This window comes from Bos indicus, chromosome 12 (genome assembly GCF_029378745.1).
Source record: "Bos indicus isolate NIAB-ARS_2022 breed Sahiwal x Tharparkar chromosome 12, NIAB-ARS_B.indTharparkar_mat_pri_1.0, whole genome shotgun sequence".
NCBI classification, from domain to species: domain Eukaryota; kingdom Metazoa; phylum Chordata; class Mammalia; order Artiodactyla; family Bovidae; genus Bos; species Bos indicus.
In genome coordinates, this window is record NC_091771.1 from 74,423,129 (window position 1) to 74,437,624 (window position 14,496).

Below are 14,496 nucleotides of genomic sequence, written 5' to 3' on the forward strand. Positions count from 1 at the left end.
ACACTGAATTTTGATGAGCTACCAGTGTTTTGTCTCCAACTTAGATCAGTAACCTAAGGGCTGGGATAGAGTCACTACATCGCTCACCCAGGACCAGAGCCGGACCCAGGACAGGGTAAGACAAGTAAGGGGAGGGGACAGTCTGCCGCCTCCCCCGTCCTGGGCCTCCCCCTGCACCTGCGCCAGGAGCCTCTCTGTGGGTCACAGGGCACCCGGTACTGCACCACCCTTGTGCCCTCAGGACCTGGCAGATGGAGCCTTTGAACAGTCTTGACTTCTGCTCCGGGGACCTGATGGATGTTTTTATATCTGCCTGCTAGACACCTGTCCTGTTGTTTGGCGGGCACTGTGGCACGTGACACTCACACCACCCTTTTAGAATCTGACAGCGGCCTCAGTGTCCATCTTTTGAGTGACTTCATGTGGTTTGGGCCTGATGTCACATGACTGCAGAGGCTGGAGGTATATTTTTCAAATATATCATTTCTGACATATATTTCCTGAGGTCTCCTTTGCTTTTCCTAATCTTTTCTTTTCCTTATCATTTTTGGTAACTTTAGGAGAAGAAAAATTCTCTATTTTCCTTCTACATTAGTTCCAACATGATGAAATACTTTCAAGAATAGTATTAATAGAGTGGATACTCTGTGTTAGGAAGTATGTCGTAAACAAGACAAAAATGGTCCCTGTCTTCATGGTGCTCACATCTGTCCTCCTTGGACTAAAATGCAAAGTGCAGCTGACCCATCACCAGCTCCATTTGTCTTAAGGGCCAAACCTAATCTCAGGGGCCATAACTTTCAATCACCTAATATTAACGGTGAGAAATTCCACAGAACAGCAGTATTTCAGGGGTCTGGTTAATTGCAGTATGAATGGAAGACAGCCTGCACTGCCCTCCCAAACTGAGAGCCCCGGTACTCACTTGTACATTCCAGGCGTTTCACATCTCGTGATGTCTCTAAGAAATATCGCCGAAGAAAAAAGAAAACGATGCCAAGGGGAATCACAGGTATAGCAATCCAAGGGACTGCAGCCACCATCATACCCACCACACCAATCACAAGTAGAAATGCCTGAAATAGTGAAAATAGAGGCCTTTGTGTCAAGGATACTTTTCAAAGATAAACTTTGTTGATTTGTTAGGATTAAACTACTTTCCTTGAAAAAACTTGTTGAAACAGCAGGGAATGCTTTCCCTTCCAAAGAAATAAAATTATAGGTGGTCCTCATGATGTTTATTGCATGCACCAAACACTCTGATAAGAACTTTCTAAATATCAGCTCTTGTGATACACTCAGTAGCCCTTTGAGACAGGCATTACTATTTTTAACAGATGAGAATATTTGAGGTTCAGAGAGAAGGAATTGCATCTCAAACCATCAGAAGTTAGCAGGTGTTACTAGAGAGATGACTGAGCATGTATCACAGTAGAGGAATACAGATGCCTCAGCTATACATGTAGGGATAAAGCAGTGGTTAATTACAAATTCAGTGTAACATATCTAGTTACAGTATTATTTAATTTTACAAATGGAGACAGTGAGGCACAGGGAGAAGTAAAGCAACTTAATGGAGACTGCAAAGCCTCTCACAAAGCTGGGAAGCCCATATTATGAGCCATTATGACATATTTAAGCTTACTTCCAATATACAGCCACATTTGTATCATTACACTAAGTATTTAAAATACCCATTCCAAAGGTTAATGATTATAACAACACCAGATTCCAGTTACAACGTGTGTACTGTATGTAAGGCCCTGTGCTGAGTTCCATGAACATTCTCTTAATCATCACATTATCCCTTGAGATGATTTACTCTTGGGAAATGATCTTGGTCTAAAAAGACAGCAAGTAGAATAGAAAACGAAATCATTGGTTGGTGCTGATTTAAGCACCCATCTTTATCAGGAAAAATATGATACACTGGTGGACAATATCAGGTGATAAGAATGCAATCAACATTTATTGTCTGCCTGCTATGAAAGTGGGGTGGGGTGCTAGGGACTTGCAGATTCACCCAGTCTGGGCCAAGACCTCTGAAGTTTATGATCTCAGGTGGATACAAATCCATGGTGATCTGCACAGGGCACAGGGTGTTGGGGAAACACAGGGAAGAATACCTGAATATTTTTAGACAATTCTAAGACTTATGACTGATCTTACAGGGTTGTTTAACACATAGAAAGAATGGCATGAATGATTTGCAGGCAGTAATCACAGTTGGTGGAAATTTTGACCAAAAGTGAGCTGGTATGAGAAGGTTGAGATGCTTGTCTGAGTTAATACTGGTTGTTCTTTACAGATAAGAAATATGAGGTTGGGAGGGTAAGTGGTTGCCCTAAAGTTTCCCAGGAAGGTACTGCTTATCCTAGAGAAAGAGAGGACCAGTTTGTGCTCAGGGAATCCCAGAGCCACAGCTGCGGGCAGGAGGAACAAACAACCAGAACTGTGACTCTATGGCCAGGAGCCCTTGGGAAGCAAACTGCATGATCTGGATGGAGACCCATGTGCTTTTCCTGTTTCTCCCCGTCTCTGCCGTGGTATCAGAAGAAAACTCAGAGTGAAGAGGATGGAGTTCTGAAGGAATACATTCTAATCGTAAGTGGAGAAAAATAGGGCTGTCTGACCTCCCTCCAATTAGACCTACAGAAAACAATTTCTTACATCCACTGGCTTGACTGCATCCTACGACGCTACAAACTTCATGTTCATGGGGAGGGGTCCTTCCAGCTCCTTCTATGTCTAGCCTTTTGTCACTTGGCTTGCCATTGTTGTTTGTCAAAAAAAAAAATCTACTAAAATGTCAATTATAAAAAATCCAAATTACTGTTTTTTAGCACACTTGCATAATTTGATGGATAACATTCATCCATTTCAATAATCTGGCTCTCCCCACGTGGCTTCCCTGGTGGATCAGTCATAAAGAATCTGACTGCTATGCAAGAGACCCAGGTTTGATCCCTGGGTCAGGAAGTTCCCCTGGAGAAAGAAATGGCAACCCACTCCAGTATTCTTGCCTGGAACATCCTATGGACAGAGGAACCTGGCAGGCTAGAGTCCATGGAGTCAAAAAGAGTCAGACAAGACTGAACGACTAAACCACTCCAGGTGAGGGCCTTTTATGTCTAACCCAGCCTGGCAGGTAACCTGGGAAGCAGAGGTAAGATCAAAATGAAGGGCTCCATGGAAGCTGTGCCAATGCTTTTTCATTAGGTACCCACTGAAGACCCACTACTAATGCTCTCAGAACCTCTGGAGTTAGGTTTGGTCTTTCAGATTTCACGGCCCTAAATTTTAAAGCAATTCAAAAAGGATGTCTCTAAAGGTTTTATTATACACACACACACACACACACACACACACTGACACACACAGCATATTGGTTTCTCTAGTGGCTCAGATGGTAAAGAACCTGACTATAATGCAGGAGACCCAGGTTTGATCCATGGGTTTGGAAGATTCCTTGAAGAAGGGACTGGCAATCCACTCCAGTATTCTTGCCTGGAGAATTCCATGGACAGAGGAGCCTGGCAGGCTACAGTCCAATGGGATTTGAAAGAGTTGGACACAACTGAGCACTTTTACTTTTATATGTGTATACATTTGTGAATCTTTTATTGCCAGCCATCTCAAACCCTTTATAGAAGTTTGTAGAAGATGAAAATAGTATCTAAAATTAAAAAAGTCAACATCTGAAGAAGGAAACAAAAGTTCCTAATGTACAACAAACACAATAAATCCCTTTCTTGAAGCTGACCTCATTTCTTTCTTCTACATTCCCAGGAATTCCTAAAAGCCCAATTCAAGCTACACACAATTCCCCTCCTCTGGTTGGATTCCAGGCCCATCTGATGGACCACATCACCATGGCCAGTGCTTCTGCACCTCTGTCACAGTATGGCACAGAGACTAGGATGGATATATAGAAAGAAGCATATTGACCCAAGTCCTGATACTGCCCAAACAAGGAGGATCGTTACTTTTATGTATTTTTATATATTTCCCATTTGGAGCACACCATTTGGGAAATTCTATCCAAAGTCTATGAATCCACATGGACAAATAAAAAACAAATTCTTAGATGAGATCTTCCACTTGAGAGAAAATGGTGATTTTTCACAATTCAGAAAAATTCTTCAGTTTGCAGAGAATGACAGTCTATACCTGGAGGAGAAATTCCATTAGCCCAATATTGTGCTGAGATAGGCCTACAATGTAGAAGACCTGGTTTTAATCCCTGGTTTGGAAAGATCCCCTGGAGGAGGGCATGGCAACCCTCTCCAGTATTCTTGCCTGCAGAATCCCCATGGACAGAGGAACCTGGAGAGCTACAGTCCATGAGGTTGTAAAGAGTCAGACACGGCTGAGCGACTATGTACACAAGCTTAACACTAACTGAGGGTCAGTGCTAAGTCTTCATGTAAGCACATACAGTAGCTTGCACATCTCAGGAAGTTTAGAGATCAGCTCTGATTCTCAAATCCCTCCTTCATCACCTCTGTCTCCTTTGACATAATCCAACTCATAGTTCTGTTAAATTAGGACATTATAAAACATCAGTGAGTCTTAGCTATATGGTGAGATCTATACAAACCCTGGACTTCCCTATTGACTCAGATGGTGAAGGATCTGCCTGCAATGCAGGAAGACCAGGGTTTGATCCCTCGGTTGGGAAGATCCCCTGGAAAAGAGAATGGCACCCCACTCCATTATTCTTGCCTGGAGAATTCCATGCACAGAGGAGGCTGGCAGTCCACAGTCCACAAGATTCGGACACAACTGAGCAACTAACACGCACACACACACACACACACACGTACAAACACTAAGACTAAGCTTTTCTAAACCTGCCCTTTGCTTGGGATACATTAATCACATTCTTCATCCCTCATTTGGCTTCCTTGGATCTTTTCACAACCATGTAAGCTCTAGGACCTGGGTATCCTTCAATTCACTCCCAACTGAGTCATGGCTAACTCCACTGAAGAGTGAATGGTGGGGTTTGGTTCAGTTTGTTAACCAGCACAACAGGAAGTTTTAGGGAAACATGGTGTATTCCTTCTTTCATGTTTAGTGTATCTCATTGAGCAATAGCTTCCTTTTTACTTTTGTCAGGGTTCAAGTTTGTCTGGAGTCCACTTATTTGCTAATTTAACAAGGTACACCTTAAAAAGAAGAGCACTATAAAAGTATATCACTGGGAAATTTACTCAACATCCCATGGTAACCTATATGAGAAAAGACTCTAAAAAAGAATGAATATATGTATATGTATAACTGAACCACTTTGCTGTACATCTGAAATAAACACATTATAAATTTATTTTAAATTATTATAAATGAAAGTATTATAAATCAACTATATTCCAAAAAAATTTTTTTAAATTAAAGAAAAAAGTCTTAAAAAAGCTAAAAGTCAAGGCTTTTGAGCTCTATCTTATAAATAAAAAAACAGCATATTAAAGTATGTAGAAGAATGAAAATAAGAAAAAATAGACTCTTGAGAGTCCCTGAGGCAGCAAGTAGTGCAAACCAGTCAATCCCAAAGGAAATCAACACTGATTATTCATTGGAAAGACTGGATGCTGAAGCTCAAGCTCCAATACCTTGGCCACTTGATGTGAAGAACTGATTCATTGGAAAAGAGCCTGATGCTGGGAAAGATTGATGGCAGGAGGAGAAGGGAGCGACTGAGGATGAGATGGTTCGACAGCGTCATCAACTGAATGGACGTGAGTTTGAGCAAACTCTGGGAGATAGTGAAGGACAGGCAAAACTGGCATGCTGTAGTCCATGAGGTCACAAAAAGTCAGACACAACTGAGCAACTAAATGACAAAAGACCCAAATGAAAAGAAAACTAACTTCTAAGCAGGAAAATCAACAAACTCAAAGTTGGTTCTTTGAAATCACCACAAAATGCAAAAGAAATGAAAGGGGGGGATTGCTATTAATATGAATTAAAAGAGGATAATACAAGACATTGGGCTTTCCTGTGACTCAGACGGTAAAGAATCTGCTTGTAACATGGGAGACCCAGGTTTGATGCCTGGGTTCAGAAGATCCCCTGGAAAAGGAAATGGCAACCAACCTACTCCAGTATTCTTGCCTGGAGAATCCCATGGACAGAGGAGCCTGACAGGCTACAGTCCAGGGGGTTGGAAAGAGTTGGACATGACTGAGCAACTAACACTATAGCTTTCATTTAAATACAAAAGATACCATGACCATTACAAAGAGAATATAATAAACATTGTGCAGATAAACTTTTAAATTTTAATGTAAAGGGTGAATGTCTTTAAAATGACATAAAAAACTAACATAACGACATAGAAAATCTGAATAATTGCTTATATATTTAAGAATTTGAATCCTTTATTTTATTTTCTCAGTTCTGTTCCATTACTCAATCATATCCAACTCTTTGCAACCCCATGGACTGCAGCACGACAGACTTCCCTGTCCATCACCAACTCCCGGAGCTTACTCAAACTCATGTCTATTGAGTCAATAATGCCATCCAATCATCTTATCCTTTGTCGTCTCCTTTTTCTCCCACCTTCAATCTTTCCCAGCATCAAGGTCTTTTCCAATGAGTCAGTTCTTCACATCAGGTGGCCAAAGTATTGGAGTTTCAGCTTCAGCATCAATCCTTCCAATGAACACCCAGGACTGATCTCCTTTAGGATGGACTGGTTGGATCTCCTTGCAGTCCAAGGGACTCTCAAGAGTCTTCTCCAACACCACAGTTCAAAAGCATCAATTCTTCGGCACTCAGCTTTCTTTTTAGTCCAACTCTCACATCCATACATGACTACTGGAAAAACCATAGCCTTGACTAGAAGGACCTTTGTTGCAAAGTGATGGCTCTGCTTTTTAATATGCTGTTTAGGTTGGTCATAGCTTTTCCTCCAAGGAGCAAGTGTCTTTTAATTTCATGGCTTCAGTCACCATCTTCAGTGATTTTGGAGCCCAAAAAAATAAAATCTGCCACTGTTTGCATTGTTTCCCCATCTATTTGCCATGGGGTGATGGGACCAGATGCCATGATCTTCGTTTTCTCAATGTTGAGTTTTAAGCCAATGTTTCCACTCTCCTCTTTCACTTTCATCAAGAGGATCTTTAGTTCTTCTTCACTTTCTGCCATAAGGGTTGTGCCATCTCCGTATCTGAGGTTATTGATATTTCTCCTGGCAATCATGATTCCAGCTTGTGCTTCATCCAGTCCAGCATTTCACATGTTATACTCGTCATATAAGTTAAATAAGCAGCATGACAATATAAAACCTTGATGTACTCCTTTCCCTATTTGAAACCAGTCTGCTGTTTCATGTCCAGTTCTAACTGTTGCTTCTTGAACAGCATACAGATTTCTTAGGAGGCAGGTAAGGTGGTCTGGTATTCCCATCTCTTTCAGAATTTTCCACAGTTTATCATGATCCACACAGTAAAAGGCTTTGGTGTTGTCAGTAAAGCAGATGCTTTTCTGGAACTCTCTTGCTTTTTCTGCGATCCAACAGATGTTGGCAATTTGATCTCTAGTTCCTCTGCCTTTTCGAAAACCAGCTTGAATATCTGGAAGTTCACAGTTCACATACTATTGAAGCCTGGCTTGGAGAATTTTGAGCATTACTTTGGTAGCATGTGAGAAGACTGCAATTGTGCAGTAGTTTGAACATTCCTTAACATTGCCTTTCTTTGGGATTGGAATGAAAACTGACCTTTTCCTATGGCCACTGCTGCATTTTCTAAATCTGCTGGCATATTGAATGCAGCACTTTCATAGCATCATCTTCTAGCATTTGAAATAGCTCAACTGGAATTCTATCACCTCCACTAGCTTTGTTTGTAGTGATGCTTCCTAAGGACCACTTGATTTCACATTCCAGGATGTCTGGCTTTAAGTGAGTGATCACACCATTGTTTTTATCTGGATCATGAAAATCTTTTTTGTATAGTTTGTCTGTGTATGCTTCCACTTCTTTTTAATATCTTCTGCTTCTGTTAGGTCCATACCAAATGTGTCCTTTATTGTGCCCATCTTTGCATGAAATGTTCCCTTGGTATCACTAATTTTCTTCAAGAGATCTCTTGAAGAGGTCTTTACCATTCTATCGCTTTCCTCTATTTCTTTGCATTGATCACTGAGCAAGGCTTTCTTATCTCTCCTTGCTTTCCTTTGGAACTCTGCATTCAAATGGATATTATATTTCCTTTTCTCCTTTGCCTTTAGCTTCTCTTCTTTTCTCAGCTATTTGTAAGACCTCCTCAGACAACCATTTTGCCTTTTTGCATTTCTTTTTCTTGGGGATGTTCTTGATCAATGCCTCCTGTACAATGTCATGAAATTCTGTCCTTAGTTCTTCAGGTACTCTATCAGATCTAATCTTTTGAATCTATTTGTCACTTTCACTGTATAATCATAAAGGATTTGATTTAGGTCATAGCTGAATGGTCTAGGGGTTTTCCCTACTTTCTTCAATTTCAGTCTGAATTTGGCAATAAGGAATTCATGATCTGAGCCACAGTCAGCTCCCCATCTTGGTTTTGCTGATTGTATAGAACTTTTCCATCTTTGGCTGCAAAGCAAATAATCAATCTGATTTCAGTATTGACCATCTGGTGATGTCCATGTATACAGTCTTCTCTTGTGTTGTTGTGTTGTTTTATTTTACTTTATTTTATTGTTTTGGCCATGCCATGCAGCTTGTGGGATCTTAGTTTTCCTACCAGCAATTGAACCCAGGCACACAACAGTGAAAGCACCAAGTCCTGACCACTGGACCACCAGAGAATTTCCTGAATACATAATTTTTTAATTTTCCACAGAAAATACTTTAAGTCTGGAGGGCTTCACAAAAATATTTTGCAGAAAAGTTTTACCAAACTTTTCCAGGCTACATGAGTCCAGCATTATCACGATATAAAAACCAGATAAAGACATTAAAAGAAGGAAAAATTACAAACATAACTGTCTTGGGATATTAAACAACATACCAATGAACTGAATCTAGCAATATAAAAAAGATAGTACTCCACAATCTAACTTGACTGGGCAAGTCCAAAATGCTCAGGGTTGGCTGTTACAAAGGACAGACTGGAACCCTTGGGGAGGAGCTGATGCTGTTCTTCGCAAGCAGAATTTCTTTTTACTTCAGGGAAGGCTTAGTTCTTAAAGCCCTACAACTGACTGAACTGTGCCCACTGGACTATGTAGGATAATTGTCCCTACTTAAAATCAACTGATAATGAACTTCAATCACATCTACAAATTACCTACAGAGCAACACACATGTCACTTTTTGATTGAATAACTGAGGAATGTAGTCTGGTCAAGCTGACACTTTAAAGTGGCCATTAAAAATGGAAATATTTCCCATGTATTTTCTTGAGGCTACATAATTCTGATACAAAAACCTGACAAAATATTTTAAAAAGCTAATTATAGACCAATATCCTTCATGAACAACAGATACAAAAATTCTTGACAAACTACATATAGCAATACATAAAAGCAATGCTACATTACAACCAAGTAAACTCTATTCCAGGAATGTTAAGTTTAACTTTTTCAATCTGACAACAGATGCGTACCTACAAAATTGGAATTAGTATTATTCTTAATGAAAAAATATATTGAAAGATTTTGCCCTAAGAGTACAAGATTAACTGATCTTACCAATTCTCTTCAACACTAACTGGAAACTCCAGCCACAACAAGTCAAGAAAAGGAAATAAAAGTCATAAATATTGGAAATGAAGATACAAAACTGTCATTATTAAAGCTGACGTGACCGTATATGGACAAAATCCTACAGAACTAAAAAAGAAAAACAAACTACTGCCATCAACTCCAGGCAATACAAAGTTGATTCACATATAAATCAACTATATTTCTATAGACTAACAACCAGCAAGTTTATAATGGTATCAGAAACAAGCCTTCTCTAGTGGTCCAAGTAGTTAAGAATCCATCTGCCAATGCAGGAAACACAGTTCGATCCCTAGGAAGAATCCACATGCCCAGAGCAGCTAAGTCCATGTGCCACAACTACTGAAGCCCGTGTTTTTCTTTTTTCTTTTTTAACCTTACATTCTTTTAAATGTTTTTATTATTATTATTATTATTTTACTTTACAATATTGTATTGGTTTTGCCATACATCAACATGCATCCACCACAGGTGTACACATGTTCCCCATCCTGAACCCCCCTCCAACCTCCAGCCCATGTTTTTCAACAGGAAAAGCCACCAGAATGAGAAGCCCACCCATAGCAACTAGTCACCCACTCTCCCTGCAACTAAGGAAAGCCCATGAGTAGCAAAGAAGGCACAGTGCATCCAAAAATAAATAAGTAATTTTAAAAACAATCTGATAATACCATGAATAAATTTAACCAGAGAAGTGTAAGATGTCTATACTAAAAATTACAACATATTTCTAAAATTAAAAAAGACCTAAATAAGCAGAGAAAGATACATATTCATAATTGCAGATCCAATATTGTTAAAACTCAGACTTCTCAAATAACCTATAGCTAAAAGGAAATATTGATAAAATTTTCAGCAGGCTTTTATTTAAAAGCAAATTGGAAGGCTTCTAAAATTTATACATAACAGTAAAGGATCCAGAATGACCAAATTAACCTTGATGAAGAAGTACAAAGTTAGACAATTTAAACTATGGGTTTCATCTCTTATTAAAATGTACAGTAATTAAGAATGCAGTATTGGCATAAGGATCTAAATATTGGTATAAACTGCAACTTTTGAGGAACAAAATAAATTATACAGATGCCGATTTCCTTAATTCAATGCATAAAAGTCTTTAACAAATGTGTGAAGAATAATTGGAAAAAATAAACTTCAACCACTAATTACTCTTTCACATACAAAAAATAGTGCAAGATGCATCAATATCTAAAAAGGCAGAACATAGAAAAGTATCTTCACACTCCTAAGGATGTGCAAAGGTTTCTTAGGATACAAAAACATCAACTACAAAAGAAAAGAAAAAAATGGTAAACATTAGACTTCATCAAAATTAAACCCTGATCTCTACTAAGGATATAAATGGCAAGCCACTGACTGGAAGAAAATATCCACAAAGCACTAGTATTACATATATATTAAAAATAAACGTCCCTAAGGGGGATTTGAGGAAGCGGTTGGGGAAGGGATCAACACCCACAGAGATCTCAAAATGACAAAGTCATTGTTCAGTGGGAGAGGCTGGAATACTTGCTACACACTTTCCCTGACATCTCCACACAATGAAATGTAAGTGTCAGTGGTGCTGAGACAAGTAAAGGCTGCAAAAGCGAGTGACCCATAATCACCTATTACACTGAGTCTCAGGCTTCGTTCTCAATACCCAGATGCACTGGCCTGTTCTTCTGCGTTCCCCTCTCTGGAAAGAAATGACTGAGGACACCTCCTTCAAATCTTCTTTTTCTTGGGCATTTTCACTTCATAAAACTGCAGTCAGTGTTCTATGTGTGCTGAGGAGGTAATGACACAGACCCTCGTGGTCTCACCACTGGTTGCTCAAGAGGCCTCAGAATAAGCCCTTTGTGTCCACGGAAGGATGTGAAGAGTCAGTTGAGCTCTGCCAAGCTGCTGATTTTTTTTTTTTCCTGAATGACGGGTGTGTGGGAAATAAGCATTTTACAACTTAGTTTTCCTCAATAAATTACAGTATTTTGCTGAGAGCAGCTGTGTGCAGGTTCACACACTCAGAACAGTCCCAAACATTTTTTTGAAAACTAAAATGCCTAGACTTAAAATGCCTAGGTTTAGGCATTTTAACTTCCACATCTCACCTTCAATTTCACTTGTTTAGCAATAGGAAGACTCCTTGGAGACGATGATTTCAATGACAAGAATTGTAGATAATTGAGATCCTTATTCAGTGCTATTTGGGACTTTGGCAAATTGTATGAAAATTACATTGCTCTGAAATAATTAATGCTCAGTGGTCTGTCTTGAAAACAACTGATTTTTATTCTGTGAGTCTACCGAAGAAAGCATCCACTAAACTCTTTAAGGATTACAAACCTAGAATCTGTGTGATACAAACTCATGAGATGATATTTATGGGCCTGGAAACTGTCTCTGAAAATAACTTTAATGCAGCATAATGCCATTTTGCCAAAGGCAAAAGGAGACGAGGGCAGCAGAGAATGAGATGGCTGATGGCATCACCTATTCAATGGACTTGAATTTGGTCAAACTCCTGGAGATAGTGATGGACAGGAAGGTCTGGTGTGCTGCAGTCTATGGGGTGGCAAAGGGTCAGACATGACTTAGCGACTGAACAACAACAAATGCCACTGTCATCAGACTATTTCTCTTACCTAAAACACACGTGGCATTTTTAAAATTAGGTATCCATTACTTAGTGTTCAACATGCATTTAGATGTTATGCGAAAAATAATATTAAAATGTCTTCATTTTTATCTGCCCAACAAACCTTAGGAAGCAGGTATTATTTTCTCCATTTTACAGAAAGGAGAGTGTGGCTTTGTGGGGCAGAGGTGGTAAGAGGGAGAGCTGGGACGGGGGCTTGGAAAGGGAGACTGCAGGGCTCTGCACTACCACAATTTAAAGCTGTTGACATCATGAATGATTATCAGGTGCAATCACACCACATAAGTTGATTTTTTATGCTGCTTTACTTCATCCTTTGAAATAGTGAGCAGCTCCAATTTTCCCAACAACTCTAACGTGACTGAACGGGAAACCTATCTGGTAGCTGTCAGTGTACAGGATGGTGCACAAACTCATGATCGCCCCCTGTTGGGAGGCGGTCTCTGAGTTACATCGTCTTAGTGGATGGACTGTCCTGCAGGGTGGGACCACTACACAGAATTCAGGCTTTTCATTAGCCACACTTGGTATCACTATTACAAAATACTAAATAAATTATCTGAGATTCCATTTATGAAATTAGAAGGAATTAGATGAGGAAAAGAAGTAATACATACTTTAGAAGTAAATATATACTTGAAGTAATAAAAATAAAAATGATCAAGAATTTTCCAAGGTTTAGCAAATACACCAAGGATGATCAGAACCATCAAAAATGAGTTTGAACACAGTTGGCTCTAAACAAAAGTGAACAACACCATTGCAAGCCTTTCCCTTCCCCCCTCTCAGCTGGTGACAGACAGAAAGACTGGGTTCCACACAGGAACTCTGCTTCTACCAGCACCTCATGCCCCACCATCCACAGCAGCCTTTTCCTCTCATTTGGGATCAAAGGTCACCTCCTAGAAGCTCTGGCTGCCCCTGGACTAGGTTCCCTAACTGCCTCCAGCCCCCACATTTAGTTTTCCTTCCAAGACTTCCTCCACAGAGCTCCCACAATTAGGATTCCAAAGTCATCAAGGGGTGAGTCTCTGAACGTCCTCCTTCCCTGGGGGACTGGAAGGACAATGTCTGGCCCATAGGACAGGGCTTCGTGCCTGACTCACCCCTGTACCTCATGGCCTCAACTCTAATCCCTGTTTGTTTAAGGAAAGAGGGAAGAGAGGGAAAAAACCACCCACCATTGCTCATACTCCCCTCCCAGAAACTAAAATCTCAAACAACCAGCAACATCTCCTCAGACCCTACATCCAGATGGGCCTCTCTTCTGATTAATTCAAACTCCTTCCAGGAGTAGCCTGTCTTCACCTCAACTCCCTCCACACCTCCTGGATTTGCAGCCCTTTGCTCTCTAACTCTTCCCATCTGAAAACTGCTCCGCAGGACACCAGACACCTCCTGATTCCAAATCAATCAACAAGTTTCCGTGGACTCACCTTCTCGTTTGCACTAAACAGACCTGTCTTCCTTGGGTCTCCACTGTATCTCCTCCTCTCATCCTTGCTGTTCATTATGTGTCTTCTGTACTTCCCTGCTCTCTCTGCTTCTCTTTGAATATCAAGCCTTCCCTAAGCTTCTGATTTTGGCTCCTAAAATGCTTCCCTCTCTCTTGGCAATATTATCCATCTTCAGAGATTTAACTACTTGCTCAGTGAAGAATACATAAGCTCCATGCTCATCCCAGGCCTCTCTATCAAAGAGCAGACTCTTACTTCTAATGAACTACAGGATGCCTCCACCAAACTTGAAGATAATTGAACTACAAGTGGTAGAGGAGGGAATGGAAATCAGCTGGACTAGAATTTTCTTTCCTCTTTAATGAGAATATTTCCTACTGAAATCAGGTAGCATCTATCCCTGTCCCTCTATATGCCATGCAAAAATATGTGACAAATTTTGATTATGAGGACTAACAAACCATATGCTAAGCACACAGTAGAAACCCAACCTTGGCCTAGCTTACTGTAGCAAAGAAACAGAACCTTTCACAAAATCCTTTCAAAGGAATTCACAATCACTGTCAAAACATGACACTATTTTCAGGGAAAAATTGTTTCCAGGGATAAATTATGTAGCTAAACCCAGAAGGGCACATTTATAAAATAAGTTTGCAGAAGAAA

At 40.1% G+C, this 14,496-nt stretch overlaps 1 protein-coding gene across 4 annotated transcripts in view; it reads right to left on the reverse strand.

The window, feature by feature from the left end:
- The window catches only part of LOC139186122 (ATP-binding cassette sub-family C member 4-like), a 162,523-nt gene that overhangs the window by 66,879 nt on the left and 81,148 nt on the right, over positions 1 to 14,496 (reverse strand). For all 4 annotated transcript variants that reach the window (XM_070799914.1, XM_070799913.1, XM_070799916.1 and 1 more), the window contains one exon: positions 926 to 1,076. In XM_070799914.1, the coding sequence (XP_070656015.1) occupies positions 926 to 1,076 (151 nt within the window). The remainder of the gene's footprint in view (positions 1 to 925; positions 1,077 to 14,496) is intronic.